This window comes from Rhineura floridana, chromosome 11, assembly GCF_030035675.1.
Source record: "Rhineura floridana isolate rRhiFlo1 chromosome 11, rRhiFlo1.hap2, whole genome shotgun sequence".
Taxonomy (NCBI): domain Eukaryota; kingdom Metazoa; phylum Chordata; class Lepidosauria; order Squamata; family Rhineuridae; genus Rhineura; species Rhineura floridana.
In genome coordinates this window covers 51,676,818-51,693,899 of record NC_084490.1, presented here as the reverse complement: position 1 = coordinate 51,693,899, position 17,082 = coordinate 51,676,818, and the positions used below count along the sequence as shown (strand labels likewise).

The window sequence follows — 17,082 nt, the reverse complement described above, 5'->3', positions numbered from 1 at the left end:
CAGAGCACTATACTTTGGCTATAAGCTCTCTGGGGCAGGGACTTTTCTGTGTTTTGTGCAGCAGCAGGCACACTGTTTGCACACTCACAAAAAGCTAAATAACAGTAGGCAATGGGATGTTCAGGTAACTCCTCCAAGCATCAATAAAATTTGCAAAGGGAAATGTTCTTACACCTCTGTCATCCTAGGGGATGTTGTTGCCCTGGCTTCTCAGGTCCCCATTGCCAACATCAAGTGTTTTTTCTGTTGGGTCTTGACCAATTCCTGGGGTTTATTTGATTCCATCAGAGGCCTCCAGAATAAATACCAAGGCCAAACAGGGAATGATGTGGTTGTTGGGTTAAAAGAGGCCACCTGGATTAAACTGGAGCCTGCAAGCTCACTAAGCTTGTTTATGGAAGTGACTTCTGAAGGCAATGTTTTCTAGTTTGCTCTGCACATCTTCCTTGCTGAAGTCAACACCATGTCCTGAAATGATTGCGTGATGTAAGCCATTTTAGAGAACACCACTGTTTAACCGAATCCTTTGGCTCCAGTAAGAGTGCAAGGTACTGTACAGAACAAAATGTACTGGCTGCAATCCTATGCACATTTACTAAGCCCCCTTTAACTTAATGGAGCTTATCACTGAGTAAATGTGCGCAGGATTGTGTTGGCAGTCTCTGCCCCCAAAGGATGTAGAACTGAAATACAAAGGAGAAGGGGGTGATGAAAGAGTATGAAAGACAGAAAAGATGGCCCAAGGGAGAGCATTTTGATTGCAGTCAAGGCCATGCGTATTCTGCAATCACATCACACAGACACCAAATTTGATACTGAACACAGAATTCAGCATCCTAACAATCTTAAGTGTTTCATCTTTAGGTTAGATTGAATCTTGCTTACTGATCTAAACTTTGTGACACTGTATAATTGCAGGAGTATTTTGCAACATGTTATTGACAGAATAACAGAGCGTTAGTGCTGGGTTTATTCTTTATTAATTGTTCTGTGATGCTTCTCCAAAGCTACCACATTATTGCTGTCCTAAGGGGCTACAGTGCAATAAAAGCAGGACAAAAAAAACCCCATCAGAACATGTGTGACATTCAAAATTATGGAATTTCAGCCGGACATTATAGGGTATGCACCGACTGATTGGAAAGGAAGCAGTATGACCACTCCCAAACTTTTGCAGGCAAAAACAAAATTGAAAGCAGGACTGCTTGCGACTTCCCCGATAGCATCATGGGCACAAACAATCATGAATGCACAATACAAAGGACACCTTGAGGAATCCTTAGTCTGTTTAAGGTTTCACTGGCTGTTTTTGGTATGCTGTACACTACCCTGAAATCTGATGTGCTGAAGGGCAGTGGAAAAATGACTTAAACAACAAAATAAATAAGATTCCTATATAGTAGGTTGTGGAAGTGACATCACAGAACCCAGAGCAGGCTTTTCGGTCAGTGATAAAGCTCCGGTAAGTTTCATAGTTCTGTATCTCTCTGACACATAGCGGAAGCAGAATAAATGAGTAAATCACAATGACTGGGAGCCTTCATTCCAGAAATTGTATTGCAATTTATTTTGCATCTTTCCTCCCCCACTTGAAAATGGGTGGAGAGGTTAAGCGGATGTTTGAACTTCAGACAAAGACTTGCTATAATTCAAGTTTTGTTGTGAAAGTCAGGAAGGGCTATGTTCCAGGGAGATATCACGTTACAGTGTCTTTCACATCTTTCCTGGATGCTTTGCAAATGGGGCTCTTTGGAGGAGTGTCTCTCGAGCTGGTTTTCAAACAGGAAATGTAGAATTATATCCTAAACATGCACACGCCAGCATTCATGTCCATGCTGCTAATTGTCAGTGCAATCCTATCCATGTCTATTCAGAAGTAAGCCCCATTGAGTTTAATGAAACTTACACTCCGGTGCATGTTTGAACCCATTTACCTCATGCCCATTTACCTGGGACTAAGCTCCATCAAACACAAGGGGACTTATGCCTGAATAGATGCATATAGGATTGCTATATGTGTGTATATGGTCATCTCCAGACGGTCAGTATTTTCTGAGAGGGGTTCAAGCACATACTGGAAATTTAGGTTTGCACAATTAAAGTGGATTAAAGTGCTTCTGTCATCCTGGTGCAACAAATCACCTTGATCTCTGGCCAGATCAGTCTCTTGCATGTAAATGACCAACACAAGGTAGCATCAGGCTGAGGGTAGGGATGCATGAATCTGTCAATTTTGGTTTCTCTCTCATTTTCTAATTTTCAGTTCCATTCACATTTCCACATCAGTTTGTGGTGGGGGTTTTTAAGTCCTCATGAAAATGCATCATATTCTTGTAAGCAATTTGCCTAATAGACACATTGTTGCAAACCAATTTTCCCTAATATAATGCATTTTAATGTTATTTTTCACCAATATATGCATTTCAATGCACACTGTGCCTTAGTATATGTGTTTTTCTATGCAGTATTTGGCTGGAGAACTGCACTGCAAAATTTGGAGAAGGGCAAATTTCAAAGGATGGCTATGTTTCAAATCACAGATTGTTTCAGAAAGTGGGAATTAGGTGTGGGGGGTTCAACTTTAAATGTGAACTGAATCAAATTTCTCTCCCATCCCCAACTGCAGGCTGCTCAAGCTATTTCTCTGCAATAGGCAAAAATTGACCTTGCACACTCCCCCACCCGCATCTTATTGTGGGGGAGGGAGCGGGGGGTAGCAATTGTGTTCTCTTCTTGATAAAGACAGAAGCAGCCTTTCCCCTATATACACAGAGCAGGGGAAGAAAATCATGGGAGGATACAATATGCCTGACTCTGCCACTCCCCATGTCTCAGACTGTTGTCTCATGGGATAAGTAGAGGGCAATTGCTTCTTCCCCTGCAGAGCTTGGAAAATTTACTTTTTTGAACTACAACTCCCATCAGCCCCAGCCAGCATGGCCACTGGATTGGGCTGATGGGAGTTGTAGTTCAAAAAAGTAACTTTTCCAAGCTCTGCCTCTAGGACAGGAGACAATTGACCTCTGGATATTGGTGGACTCCCATCAGTCCAGCCTGCAAGAGATGGTGGGAACTGTAGTTCAACAACATGGAGAGTGTCCATCCCTGCCTTGTGCTTTACCAATTAACATAAAAGCTGTTGAATTCTGCTCCTCCCAGAACTAAGCACACTTTCAGACTTGTTGTTTTCAGGTGGGATTCGATCACATACCAGGAAATTCAGGCTGCACAATTAAAGTTGATTTGGCTCTCTTGTACAACAAACCTGCTTCCCTAAAAGATAGGGCTTTTTGTGATTAAGGAAAAGTGATCGGAAAACACACTGGAAAGTGTGGGATAACGCTTGATGCAATGTTGTCTAGCCTCCCCACAAACCAGGAAGAATACTCATGAAATAGATCATCTGGGAGCAGCCTTAGTTTGCTAGGACTCCAGAGCTTCACACCCCAAGACCCTCAAATCAAATTAAATGAGACATTTTTTAAAAATCATGATTGGATCTCCCCACATTTTTTTTTATTTATTTTTTTTAGGCATCTACATACTGTTTCTCTGGAAGGCAAATAGCCTCAGGGGAGGAGAGCAATTTAGATCAGGATATTAGTGTGGAGTGAAAACACTCCCTCCCTCAGTGCCACTCCACCAATCCAATTTGTCCTCACAGCTGATTTGACCTTTTTTAAAAAAAGAGAGGGATCCGGTGGAGCCTGGCATAGTAAGATGGAGCCTTGTGGCAACGGGTAGAGGCAGGAGATGGCATCCAGGTAGATCATAGTGCAGAGACAGGTTATGCCAAAGGACTCGGGGTGGAGCCTGATAGCCACAAGAGTAGAGCAGATCAAGTATCCTTGCTTCTGTTCCCCCACCCTGAGATGTTACGTCCTCCTTGAGTCCCTGAGAAGAAAGCTAAAATCCTGGGATTTCAGATCAAACCCTGTGAGGTGGCAACTCCACTCAGGTCAGATGCCTGTCCTGTCTATTGTGACAGCCACATGGGGAATATCTCCTACAACAGAGTGTTTGGAAAGCCTTGAGCGTCCTAATTTGTTTGCACAAAGATTATATGGAGGTTAAGCTATGTCCGGTCTTTACTGAGTGTTCATCCTGATTTGTTTGCACAAGGTATACGTGGAGGTTAGGCTGTGTCCGGTCTTTATTGCGCATTTGTTCTGATTTGTCTGCAGGGAGGTTATATGATGACAAGCATTTGTCCTGCATTCATCCTGACTTGCTTGCAAGGCATTTAACATCTTCCCATTAATCATTCATTCGTCTCTCACTTTTGTTAGCATGTTTACCTGTCAATTTCCTAACTACAAAAAAAAAAGTGGATTTGTTGCACTAGGGTGACTTAAGTCCACTTTAATTGTGCAAAGCCAAATTTCCACTATGCTCTTAAATCCCTCCTGCAAAATACTGACAGTCTGGAGGTGACCACAGATGTTGCCATGCAATTCAGATAGCAGAGCAATGAGCATGGAATATGGCAAGCTGAGGAAAGAGAATTAACCACAATGGAGGCATCAGAAATTACATATGATGGTGGCTAGATGCAAAAGAGGAAAGGGTTCTTGCACCTTGGATAACTGTGCAGAAGAGTGCACATCAGCTAATGGAGCATTGCCTCATGAGCTGCACCTCCTGAAACTCCCTCTTCCACACAAGCATTAAAGGTGCAGGAGCCCAATTCTCTTTTTCACCTGGCCACCCTATTAGAAAGTCCCCTATATAAATGCATCTTATCCAGTTCTGGCTTAACCATAGTAAGATGTTTTGCTCCTAACTGTTCCCAGTTACACTTCTGATCATTTTTTAAAATCATGCCTCCTGATTGCCAGCCTAATGTTGTTAATGGCCATGAAATCTTACACACCCACAGCTTTGGGGCTTTATTTCTATAGAGAGAATTGAGCGGGGACTCACGTCTGCTTGGAAGTGATGTCCTTGAACCCGGATGTCCATAACTCTTACTCTCAGATTTGTTTATAATTTATTTTTTATTACATTTTATATCCCACTTTTCTTCCAAGGAACTCAAGGTGGCGTACAAACATGTTTCTTCCCTTTCCAATTTTATCCTCACAACAACCCTGTGAGGTAGGCTAGGCTGAGAGATAATTATTGGCCCAAGGTCACACAGTGAGCTTCATGACTGAATGGAGATTTGAACCCTGGTCTCCCAGGTCCCAGTCCAACACTCTAACCACTATACCACACTGCCTGTCAGATGTTTGGAGGCTGGTTGCAATTACCTAGTGATGAGGGTAAGGTTTCTGAACAAGTAGCTGGGGTGTCACAAGTGTTTTGCAGTATGTCTATCAGCTCTGTAAGCAAAAGTTTGCTTTTTAAAAATGACTTTTGTTTAAAAAGACTGTAGAGGGAAGAGGTGGGGCAAGAGTACGCCCCAGTGCAAAAGACTCTGCTGGAGTGCTGGGCTAGGCCCGGGTAGATCAGGATTCAAATCCCTACTCAGCCATGAAGCTCACTGGATGACCTTGGGCCAGTCACTGCCCCTTAGCCTAACCTACCTTACAGGGTTGTTGCAAAAATAAAATGGGGAGAAGAACCATGTATGGTTGAGCTGTTTGTAGGATATGAAAGGTGGAATATAAATGTAATAAATAAATAAATAAAATGTCCCTGGGTAAAGCATCCTGCCCATGTTCAGAGGCACTCTCTTTCTTCCTCATTATTTCAAAGACTTTTCAATAGTCATTCTTGGCTGTTCATTTCAGTATGTCCTGGGGCTGAGACTTAAACCTACATACGAGAAAAAGAAAGGGAAGGGCATGTTCTGGGGCTGATGAATGAAGCCTCCCTGAGAAAGCCACCTTTGACTGATTTTTTTTGGGGGGGGTCACCTCCAGAGCTCTGCTAATTCACCAAAAGGGTTAAAGGCAGGCAGTTGGTGTCTTTTGTCTGGCATCCTTTTAATGGGCACCCAGCCGAGGGCTTGTTAGGAGGCAGAGTCCTGATGCCCACCTGCCTTGGGAGAAGAGGATTAAATAATTCAGATTGTCGCTGGAGAGGGGCCAGGCATCCCGCCCTTTCTCTCTCCCACCCCCTTCCACCTCCTCTCTTCTTTGCCTCCTCCTGCCCTCCCATCTCTACCTACACAGTTCCCTCATGCAGCAGGAATGAGTGAGCTCAGCCACCCTCAGTTGCCTTTTGCAGAGAGGGAAGTTGGTACCGGGCACCTCTGCTGGTGAGAGGGTCCCATATCTCCCGGGAAGGTTGATCCAGAGGGGCTGGCAACAGACCAAGAGTCCTAGAGTGAGGGTCTTTCTTGGCGTGGAGTGGAGGCACGGACTCTACAATGGACCCCAAGGAGAGGAAGAAAATCCAGTTTTCTGTTCCTGCTCCCCCCAGCCAGCTGGATCCCAGGGCAGTGGAAATGGTAAGGGGGAAGAGTTAGGCTTGGGGGGAGCTTAGGGCTCGGAGGCAAGGAGCTGGTTAAGTGTGAGCTGGCATTGATTTGTTGGAGTCTCTCCTATGAAATCTTTTAGCTTGTCATGCAAATAAGCACATCGGATCTGTTGCATGTTTTTTAAACACACACAGAAATACTGTACAGGAACTTCAATATTTTTAAAAAAACAATATAGGGAAGTAAGGCTTGATGAAATCAATGGGACATATTTCCAAGTCCTCCGGTTAAGTCCGTATATTCAGTGTCCGTATAATGTGTCTTTTGCACTATGCACATAGAATGTGTGTGATTCATGCTCTTTTATATTGTGGTTTTTTAATGTTATTGTTTAAAATGTGTTTGTGTTTGTTTCATTGTCATTTTAACTTTTTGCAAGCCATCCTAGGGACCTGTTGAAGAGTGGGGTACAAATCAAATGAATAAGAAAAATTAATACTTGAGACACTGGGTATTTACACAGACTTGCATGTAAATAACACCTGTGAACGCACATCAAAATGCATTAATGAACCTAGAGAGGAAAATACTTTAATTCATTTGAAATGCACTTTATTTCCTTCTTCCATAGGTACACATACACATGCAGATGTGCATTGTTTACTTTAGCACATTCACATCAGAATCCAAGCATATTTGTAAGAGGAGGCACTTTCTCACAGATGAACACATCTCTGGACACACTTAAGTATACATATTCCTGCATACCCAATTTTCAAAAGTCTGCCTGTGTCTAAACTTTATTTTCATACTTTTCTTTTTACTCCTATAAGCAAATTCTCGCATCAGTTGCAAATTTTCACAGTTGCCTATGTGCTTTCTGTAGTTCCACACTTAAACTATGAAAGGACAGACATTCACACTAGGTGCAGAAATCAACACTTTTAAAATCTTAACTTTTGTGTTTTTGATCAACCATGGGTTCTAGTCCTTATACCTTTAGCAACTTCAAAGTGGAAGTGTGAGGGTGGTTTTTGTTGAAATCTCTGAAATTACGGTTCCTAAGCAGGACCTCCAGGGATCAGGGGGTGAGGCTACAGTGCTCTGCTCTTTGCATCTCCTCAAGCCTAGCAGAAGAGAATGTGTGATACAAAAAAGCACACGTGTATGTTTGCAGATTTGCCTACTAAAACTGTGTGTTTGTGTGTGTGTGTAAATAATTAATTACACACATACCTAGTATATAGCCCTGGCTGGGAATTCTCTGTGAGTGGCCTTGAGTAAATAAGACTATGCTCTATCATCTCTGTTCATCATCCATAAAATGTAAATACTACCAGCCTATCACTTAAGTTTGTGCATGTAATTATATGCATGTCCTCACCTATGCATGCATATGTGACATAAGATTCATAGTGTAACTTGCACACTAAAAGTCCTACAGAAATTATTATAATTTTTAGGAGCATGATCAAATTAAAAAGATACCCTTTCAAGTATAAGAGTTAAGCATGTGTTTAAAGTTTCCCAGCAAAACCAATGGAAATTAACTGAATAGGTGACTATCAACACTATCTACTGAACATTCTCTCTCTCTCTCTCTCTCTCTCACACACACACACACACACACACACACAGGCTAGAACAGAGGAAGGGATTGTTAAATCTTGGTACAAATTCTGGAGGTGTAACAGCAGCCAAAGCAACAAAAGGTCTTGTGACACCTTTTAAGACTAATAAATTTATGGTGGCGTAAGTGGGAAATGGGTTATAGGTGATCTTGTCAGACGCACAAAGGGTTATCCTCAGCTGTCTCATAGATGCATACATTACAGGAGTAGAGAGGCAGGGATTGTAAAGAGTGAGACCAAAAAGCCATGAAATATTTCTTGCATTTCAGACATTTCATACCTCTTGCACTTCAGATGTTTCACACCTCTTACATTTCACGGTCTTTTGTTCCCACTGTTTACATTTCCCCCACCCTGTCATAGTTGTACTTATGTGAGTGTATAGGGCTTTAAGGTATCACAAAACACTTTGTTTTAGATCTCACAAATTTTAGCTTGTATTCATTCCGCATGCTTGACAATCCTTAGGTCACTGATCCTTAAACACAATCCTATGAAGCAGGTCCTTGATGTTTCCACTTTAACAGCTGGGAAAGATGAGAGTGAATAGTGAGATAATGGGGTGAGTCAGGGATCTTTGATTCTAGGCCTCCCAGTAGCTTCTAAGGCTGTGAACACACTAGTCACCAGAGTAAAACATTTCCATTAGCCACACTGGAGGGGGAACGGGTTGATCTGCCGATCAGTTGCAAAATCTCTTTGAAGCTGAATTTTAAAAAACGGGCTCAAGCTGCTCTCACCAGGTTGTATGGTAAAAAGGGGTGGGGTTTGACTAGTGTCATGTGTCCCGTTTTCAGAAGAGAGAAGTGGAGACCCATTGGAACTGGCAGAACAGCAGGTGTGTTTCTACTCTGCCCAACAGTGTCAGCACCACAGTTTTCAAAGTGGTAGGGGAGGAGAAAGCCATAAGGGGGAACACAGGCACATAGGATCCTGTCTTATACTGAATCAAACCATTGGCCCATCTGGCTCAATACTGACTGGCAGCGACTGTCCAGGGCTTCAGGTAGAAACTCTTTCCTAGCCCTACCTGGAGTTGCCAGGGATTGGACCAGGGACCTTCTGCATGCCCAGCAGATGTTCTACCACTGAGCTACGGGGGCAGGATAGAAGACAAGGGTGGCCAAATGCAAAAGAGGGCAGGGTTTGTTAGCAGTTGTGTAGAAAGAAGAGGTGATTTCAGCAAGTGCAGCTCCTCTTGCTAGCAACATACTAGGTTGTCAATGGCTATTAGCCATGATAGTAGACAGTGGTCAGAGAGGCACCACACCTCAAAATACCAGGTGTGGGCGCTCAACTGCAGGAGAGGGCTTTTGCATGTATGTCTTGCTTGTAAGCTTTTCCAGAGGCATCCGATTGGCTAATGTGAGGAACAGATGTTGGACTAGATAGGCCTTTGATGCGATCCAGCAGGACTCATGTTTGACATCTCCTCCTCCCTGCCCCCTTCCAAGAGGTCAACTCTGTTTCCATGTAAGAAAGAACTTACAGCCATTTTACACTCCGTGCAGCAGGTGAGTTTGCCTGCTAGTCCATTGCATGCATTTGGATGGATCAATATAAGGAAACACATACAGATAAGGACTTGCAGATGTGTGATGGGTGCACACCAGGGAGCTGTAAGTCACATTGGCTCCTAGAAAGTGCCTACTGTATGCGCATGACACAGGTCTACTCTTCAAACATCACACATGTTCATGGAGCCACACAGAACAGACACCTAGCAAACTTGTCTCACTGTGAAATATGAATTGATCCTTCTGAAAAAAGCATAGGCTAGGGCTCTAGCAAACTACCAGAGGAAGATGGCATGAGTGCAAAGCAGGCACAACCTTGATATTCAGATCTGAAACTCAAACTGTGTTTTAAATTATTTCAACGTTATTGGATGTTTGAAGGTCCTGCTACTGCCACTGACATATGTGACACTGTGCAGAGCTTGGAAGTAACTAGTTACAAGTAACGAATTACTTGTAATTTATTACTTTTTTGAGTAACGAGTGGGTAACTTCATTACATTTTGCTGGTAATAGAACAAGTAGTAACTTCATTACTTTTGAGGAGTAATTGCAATGTTTCCAGCATTACTTTTGTGCATTACTTGGGGGATAGCAGGGGAAGTCTTCTGCTCACCTGAATTGTGAATAAAAATCATGTGCTTCAAATTGGGCTTCTGTGCAGCGTTGTTCTTCCTTCATGCGCTATGGGTCCTTAGGAGGAGGTGGAGAGCGAGATGGTATGGAGAAAACAATTGTTTAAAAATTGACAGGAGTGGAAGGAGAAAACAGCTGGAGGCAATATATATATACAAAAAATATGTGTGTTGAGGTATCATCATTGCTGGGGGTGGGGTGAGGGGATGTGAGATTCTGTTATGCCATTCTGTTAATCTTATGGATAAAAAAAAATATTCTACTACCCTCTCTGTGTGTGTGCTTATTTTTAATGTTGTTTTAGGCTACTTAGATGTGCAGCAGCCAAGGCCGGCACCTTGTAGGCAATTTTTTTTAAAGTAACAAATGTAATTGTAGCAATTACTTTTGAGTAAAAGTAATCAGTTACTTTCAGAGCAATTGTAATTGTAACGGTAATTACTACTTTTTGGGGCCATGTAACTGTAATTTATTACTTTTTTAAAGTAATCTTCCAAGCTCTGACACCGTGCATAAGTATTCCCTTCAAAGATCAGACCAAAGGTCCACCGACTCCAGCCAAATGGATGCCTCTGGAAAGCTCACAGGCTGGACATGAACAAACAGATATCCTCTCCCCCTACACACACATACGTTGGTCTCCAGCACCTGACATTCAGAGGTGTATTGTTACTGAACTAGGAGGATCAATAAGTTATCACGGCTGATCGTAACTGATAGATCTACCCTCTGTGCTCAGAAAATTAGTATGCTAGGGAGAAGGGTTCATCATGGTGTTCCTCCCACTCCATGGAGAAATATTCAAACATGTAATTTCCCACCTGCACCTGGGGAAAATATTACCACTTTGGGGAGGGGCTGTTGCTCAGTGGTAGAGCACATGTGTTGCATACCAATGGTCCCAGGTTCAAACCCTGCCATCTCCAGGTAAAAGGATCAGGTGATGTCAAAAGACCTGTATGTGAGACTCAGAAGAGCCGCTGCCTGTCAGTGTAGACAATACTGGGCTAGGCAGACAAACAACCTGACCTTGGTACAAGATAGCTAAGCTTCTGATGTTCCGCTCCGTTCTGCTGTGTACTGTTTGCGGGGGAGAAAAAGCAGCTCCTGTGATGTCAGGCCCAAGACATTTAGGTTTCTAATATTATTGCCATCCATGGAAATGACACTATAAAGTTACTCTATAAACATAAGCAGAGAAAAGGTAGGTACCTGCTCCAAGACATTTACAACTGAATTTTCCATAATGAGTGGTGGGAGACATCAGAAGCAAAGAAGGGAGATGCAAAGGTAGGAGAGGGAGAAGACTGGCCCAGAGCTTGGGGGGATTTTTAGGGCCCTCCAGACTGGTGGCTTGTTGGCTGGTTGGTTGGTTGGTTTTTTGCAGATGTATTCTGCAACATGTTCGTTACACAATAATGGTGCATTAGTGGTGGATTTATAGTGGGCCATCCACCCATCGTTCCACTTTATTTGGTGTTCTGCAACACTTCCCTAATGCTATCATATTACTGCTATTTGGTGGGGCTATTGCACTACAAAACTGGGACTAAATAAAAAAATCCCCACAACATTTGTGGTATGAAAGGTTATGGGATTTCAGCAAGAAGTTACAGAATATGCACTGACTGGAAATAAAGCAGTATGATAGCCCCAAAACCTTTGCATGTGCAAACAGTTTTAAAAGGAGGATCACGTATGATTGCCCCGATAGCATAATGAGCACAAATCATCATGAATGCACAATAAAAAGGACACGTGGAGGGATCCTTATATTGCCCTAGGCAAATTAAATTCCCTCTGACTCTTTTCTGCCCCAGTTATTCTGCTGAGCAGCATAACAATAACACATTAAATTATGAAGAGTTGACCTGGCTGCTTTTTCCTCATTCGTGTCTGTTTATTCTTTATTGCCTCCCCTCTGGACAGCCAATAGAGATCCAGCAGGCACCCATTCATGTCCCTGGCATGCAGGGGATGTCCCTGAGCCAACTAAGCTGCCTCCTCCAGAGATGCAGGCAGAGGCTCTCTTTCCAAGACATTTATTGCCTAGTTTGCCTGTATGGTTGGGTTGGCTCTGGAAGGGAGGAACCGGGGAAGCAAGCCAAAAGCAGTACCCTAATTGTGCACACAAGGCTAAAGCATCATGGAGCACTGGTGCAATTGGTTCCCAGTGGTCATCCCCAAATCCAGAAATGTTGCACCAGATGCAGCTCCCAAACATGCTAGAAGGCTTATCCCACAGAGAAGACCTTGCAGTAGTTTGGTTTTGTGAATGTATACAGGCAAAATTGGCAGGGAACCTCAGCCCAAAAAATTATGCATTGTCCGTTTTTTTCTCCTTCATCTCCCTCTGTGAAATTCAACAGACCTTCCATATGATTTCTATTCTAGATCCGCCGGCGAAGACCAACACCAGCATTGCTGTTCCAGCTGTCAGAAACTTCATCCCCTGGTAAGCCTTGATTTTTCTTTGAAGGCCAGGGGAAAGGGGCAGAGAAGAAAATGGAGGGATTCTTGGTCATCCTTAATCTGTGGGATGTTGGACTTTGCAGGCTTTTAGTCTCATCCAACAGGTCTCTTCTTATATTCTTATGTTTACCATATCCCAAGTAAAGATGGCAGTATATGAACATGTATGAATATACCAAGTTGGCTTATACCAAGTCAGAATGTTACCCCATCTAGGTCAAGGCTGCAGAACCTTTGGCCTCTACCAGAAGATGCCGGACTACAACTCCCATCAGCCCCAGCAAACATAATCCTCAGGGATGATGGGAGTTATAGTACAGCAACATCTGGAGGGCCAAAGGATCCCCACCCCTGATCTAGGCCAAAGATGGGAACCTGTAGCCCTTCAGATGTCACTGGACAACAACTGCCATCACCCCTGAGCATTGGCCCTGCTGGATGGGGCTAATGGGAATTGGAGCCAAATAACATGTGGAGGGCCATAGGTTCCTCATCCGTAATCTAGACCAATATTCTCTACTCTGCCTAGCAGTGCCTCTCACCTAGGTCACAGGCAAGGGTACTTGAGGTACTTCAACTGGAGATGCTTGGGGCTATTGGCATGGGTTAGACAGGAAAGCAGATAATAAAAACAACCCTCCAGATGTTGCTGAACCTCAACTTCCATCATCGCTGGCAGGCATGGCCAATGGCCAGGGATGATGGAAGTATTATTATTTTATTTATTTATTAGATTTATATTCTGCCCTAACTCCCAGTAGGAGCCCAGGGCAGTAGTAGTTCAGCAATATCTGGAAAACCAAAGGTTCCCTATGCCCGCTATATGACAAGTACCTTGGTTTGCTCAGAAAATCAAATCATTTTTTCTTGTGGAAAAAAAATAAGATTTAAAAAATCTTCTTGTGATAAACTAGATACCTGTTCTGGATTTACAAGTTATCCCCCCCCCTTGTGTTGGATAAGATGTATATAGAACATTTCAAAATGCTCCAAATGTCTGTAACAGTGCTGTGCTGGGATTGTTATATTTGATTGGTTTTATGTTATGTTTTGTAACAGTTTTTATTTGTTTAAACTGTATGTGAGCCAGAGAACTCTGGTTATGGACCAGCTCAGAAATATAATAAAGTAAATAAGCAATCCCTTACCAAGAAAAAAACACCTCTATAAGGTTGACTGGTTATAATATAATCTCCATGTTGCAGATGGAGTAGAAGTCTGAAGCTGAGAGTTTTACGGTTTAGGTAAATAGGGAGCTGTCTTATGCAAAGTCAGACCATTGGTCCATCTACGCCAGCCTTCGGCAGCTTGGTGTCCTCCAGATGTTTTGGACAACAACTTCCTTCAGGTTGGCGAAGACTAATCTACACTGATTGTCAGTGGCTCCAGGGTCTCAGACAGGGATCTTTTCCAGCTCTATCTGAAGATGCCAAAGACTGAACCTGGTACCTTCTATATGCAAAGCATGTGTTCTAGAGAGTTTGTGACTGGGATGATCTGGAGACTGCCCAGCTTGTAATCTTAGCTGCAACATTACACTGGCCTTTAAAAATGATTGATGTATAAACCTTTACTAAACAACTAAAAGATTCAGAAATAAAAATGCAAACTAAAAACAGAAGAGAAAAATACCTTTTTTCCACACGGAGAGCAGAGCCAATTAACCAGCTGCCTCCCCGCTGCCTGTAACAAGCCTAATTTCTCCTTCTTAACAAGTTGCATTGCAGCAAAGCTCATCGCTGGAGCTTGTTTCATGCTCAAGGTTTACTCTAAGTCTAACTAGTAAATTATTTTCCAGAGTATCTCCTATTAATGGTGAACTACCAGCCCTTGGTAGTTCCTTCTCCAGACAATAGGCCTCCTTGTTTCACAGGGAGAGGCATGGCATAGATGACAGAATCCACCTATTCCTCAGGCTGATTCCCTTCCAAGGAACATTCCATAACACATCTTCCAGCTCTGTTTATGTGGCAAGGAAACGTGGATGACTAGCTTTATTGCTTAATTTCAGCTGAAATGTGCTTGTGGTTGACTATGTTTCAAACCTTAGAGTAGGGCCCTGCAAATGCAGTTTCTCATATCACACATTGGGTGTCAACACAATGGCTTAATTTCTGAAATGAGACCTTGGTGCTTCCAGATAAAGGGGCTTTACATTTCAAACAGTTGCTATGTGTTTGTGGCTGACACTTTAGTTTCCATACCTTCCATTTGGATATTCGTTGCTCTTCAGGCATTTGCCATCCACAGTAGTGGGCAGAGCTTGACAGAGTGTATCTGGGCTGTGTTGTAGGTGGCCATGGGTCCAAAAAGGTTGGCAAACCCTCGTTAATTCATCCCCAGAAGTCTTACTCTGGAAGTTCTAATTACTGTGGCTACTCAGTGGTGATAAAAAGGAGCTTATGAGACACAGGAATCTTATATCAAGCCAGACCATTGGTTTAACTAACTCAATATTGTCTACACTAACTGGCAATTAGCCCTCTAGTTTCAGACAGGAATATTTCCCAGTAGTAGCGACAGATGCGAGTGATTGAACCTGGGTCCTTCTGTATACAAAGCATGTGCTCTACCACTGAGCTATGGCCCAATGCACAGAGATGCCTTCTGCAGAGCTCAGGCAATTATGCGAGGTTTTAATCTCTTGGGATTCCACTTTCCTGAACCACATATTTAATTGTGGAGGCTTTTCTATCAACGGAGGATCAGAACAGCTAATAACCGTAAAAGATACAAAAATTATTTTAAAAAGTAAAGATCATTTTCAGAAAACAAGACAGTTTAGAAACACACACATACATCCTTGCTTATCCCTGACTAATTGTCATTTTTAAAAGCCAAAAGGTCTGACAGAGGCCAGGAGGGTGGCCCTTGGGTTTGGGTTCACGACAGGAGGATGAGTTCCAGAGTTCCATCTTTCTGAGTTCTCTCTTTCTTTCTCCACACTCAGCTGATCTAAAACAGAGGTGGGGGACTTGTGGCCCTTCAGATGTTGTTGGACTGCAACTCCCATCATTCCTGGCAATTGGCCATACTGGCTGAGGGACTGTTGGGAGATGGTGTTCAACAACAGCTGGGCAGCCAGACATTCCCCCACTCCTGGTATAAAATAACATGGTGGGAACAGGGAAAAGTGCCCAGATGCAGAAGAGGACAGGGCTTTTGCACCTTTAGTAGCTGTGTAGTCAAGAGAATTTCAGCAGGCAGCGTTGGAAGCCCTAGCGCTGTTCATCTTGGAAATCAAGTACTCCCCCTGTTCCCAGTTGCTGCCATGGGTCTCATTTTCAGAGAAAGAAAGGTCTGTGTATTCCATCGGGGGTGTGGCTTCCCCATCCAAAAAAGTCACCGTTACAAAACAGTTCTTGCTTACATTATTGACTTGTGCCTACCAATAGTTCCATTCATCAGTGGACCTCATGAAGCTTCAACATGGAGACAGCTGCTCCCACGCTATGAATAATAGATTTAACCAGGTTATTACTACTGAATAGGAGGTAAACCTTCCTGCCTGGTTTAGAAATTCAAGGAGCTGAATAGGTACTCCTTGAACACAACTGCAGACAATTCCATGCAGCAAGCCGCTTATGTGTGCGGCTCACTGTGCTGTTTGGGGTGGTTTTAAAGTATGCCTGAACTCCCATTTTTTATTGTTTGCATAGGCATCGTTGAAATCAACCAAACACAGGGAGCCAGCCACACAAACAGATTGCCATGCCGAGCTGCCTCCGCACAGTTGTTTCAAGTGGCCACCCGCCCAGCTGCTTGTATGCATGAATTGGAACTTGGTGCCACCGACACAAATTTGTGCAAGTCTCCTGTGTGCATGAAATGAATCCTTTCAACCTCTCCAGGGTCCGCCTCGACTTCTTGTCCTAACCTTTTTGGATTCCAAATCCCATCAGCCACAGCCAGAATAGCTAATAATAACGGATGGTGGGAGCTGTAATCCAGGAACATCTGGAGGGCATCAGGCAGAGAAGGCTGTCTTAGAATGTGGGGAAGTATTTGAAAAATAAGGGGCATTTTGCAGTTCTACAAGGCAGGTTCTTCATACTCCTCTTTTTATACTGACAATGTTCCATTTTCTTGTTTCCTATATTTGTTTGCCTGCTCACTACAGAAGATGAAGCTTCTCCATACCAGGTCAGTATTGCTGGTTATAATCAGGGCTGGAGGAGAGGGGAGGGGACAACTGGGTGGAATAGGCTATTTCTGTACTGTTGACTTAAACCGGTTTAATAGTAATTTCTTCTCCCCAGAGAATCCTGGGGATGCTGGTTTGTTTGTTACATTTATATCCCACCTTTCTTCCATCGTGGAACACAGGATTCCTAGGTGATCTCCCATTCAGTTACTGACCAGGCCCAAACCTGCTTTGCTTCAGCACTGTGTCTGCCTCGTGTGCCTTCAGAGCATGCCCTGAGATACTGTAATTCTGTAAGTGGGGAAGCAGGATCTC

At 43.3% G+C, this 17,082-nt stretch overlaps 1 protein-coding gene across 1 annotated transcript in view; it reads left to right on the top strand.

Moving 5' to 3' along the window:
• The first annotated feature begins 6,097 nt into the window (after positions 1-6,097).
• PPP1R1B (protein phosphatase 1 regulatory inhibitor subunit 1B) overlaps positions 6,098-17,082 on the top strand; it is a 67,784-nt gene continuing 56,799 nt past the window's right edge. Inside the window, exons 1-3 of the mRNA XM_061588902.1 lie at positions 6,098-6,397; positions 12,546-12,606; positions 16,744-16,766. Of these exons, the coding sequence (XP_061444886.1) occupies positions 6,317-6,397; positions 12,546-12,606; positions 16,744-16,766 (165 nt within the window). The 5' untranslated portion in view covers positions 6,098-6,316. The remainder of the gene's footprint in view (positions 6,398-12,545; positions 12,607-16,743; positions 16,767-17,082) is intronic.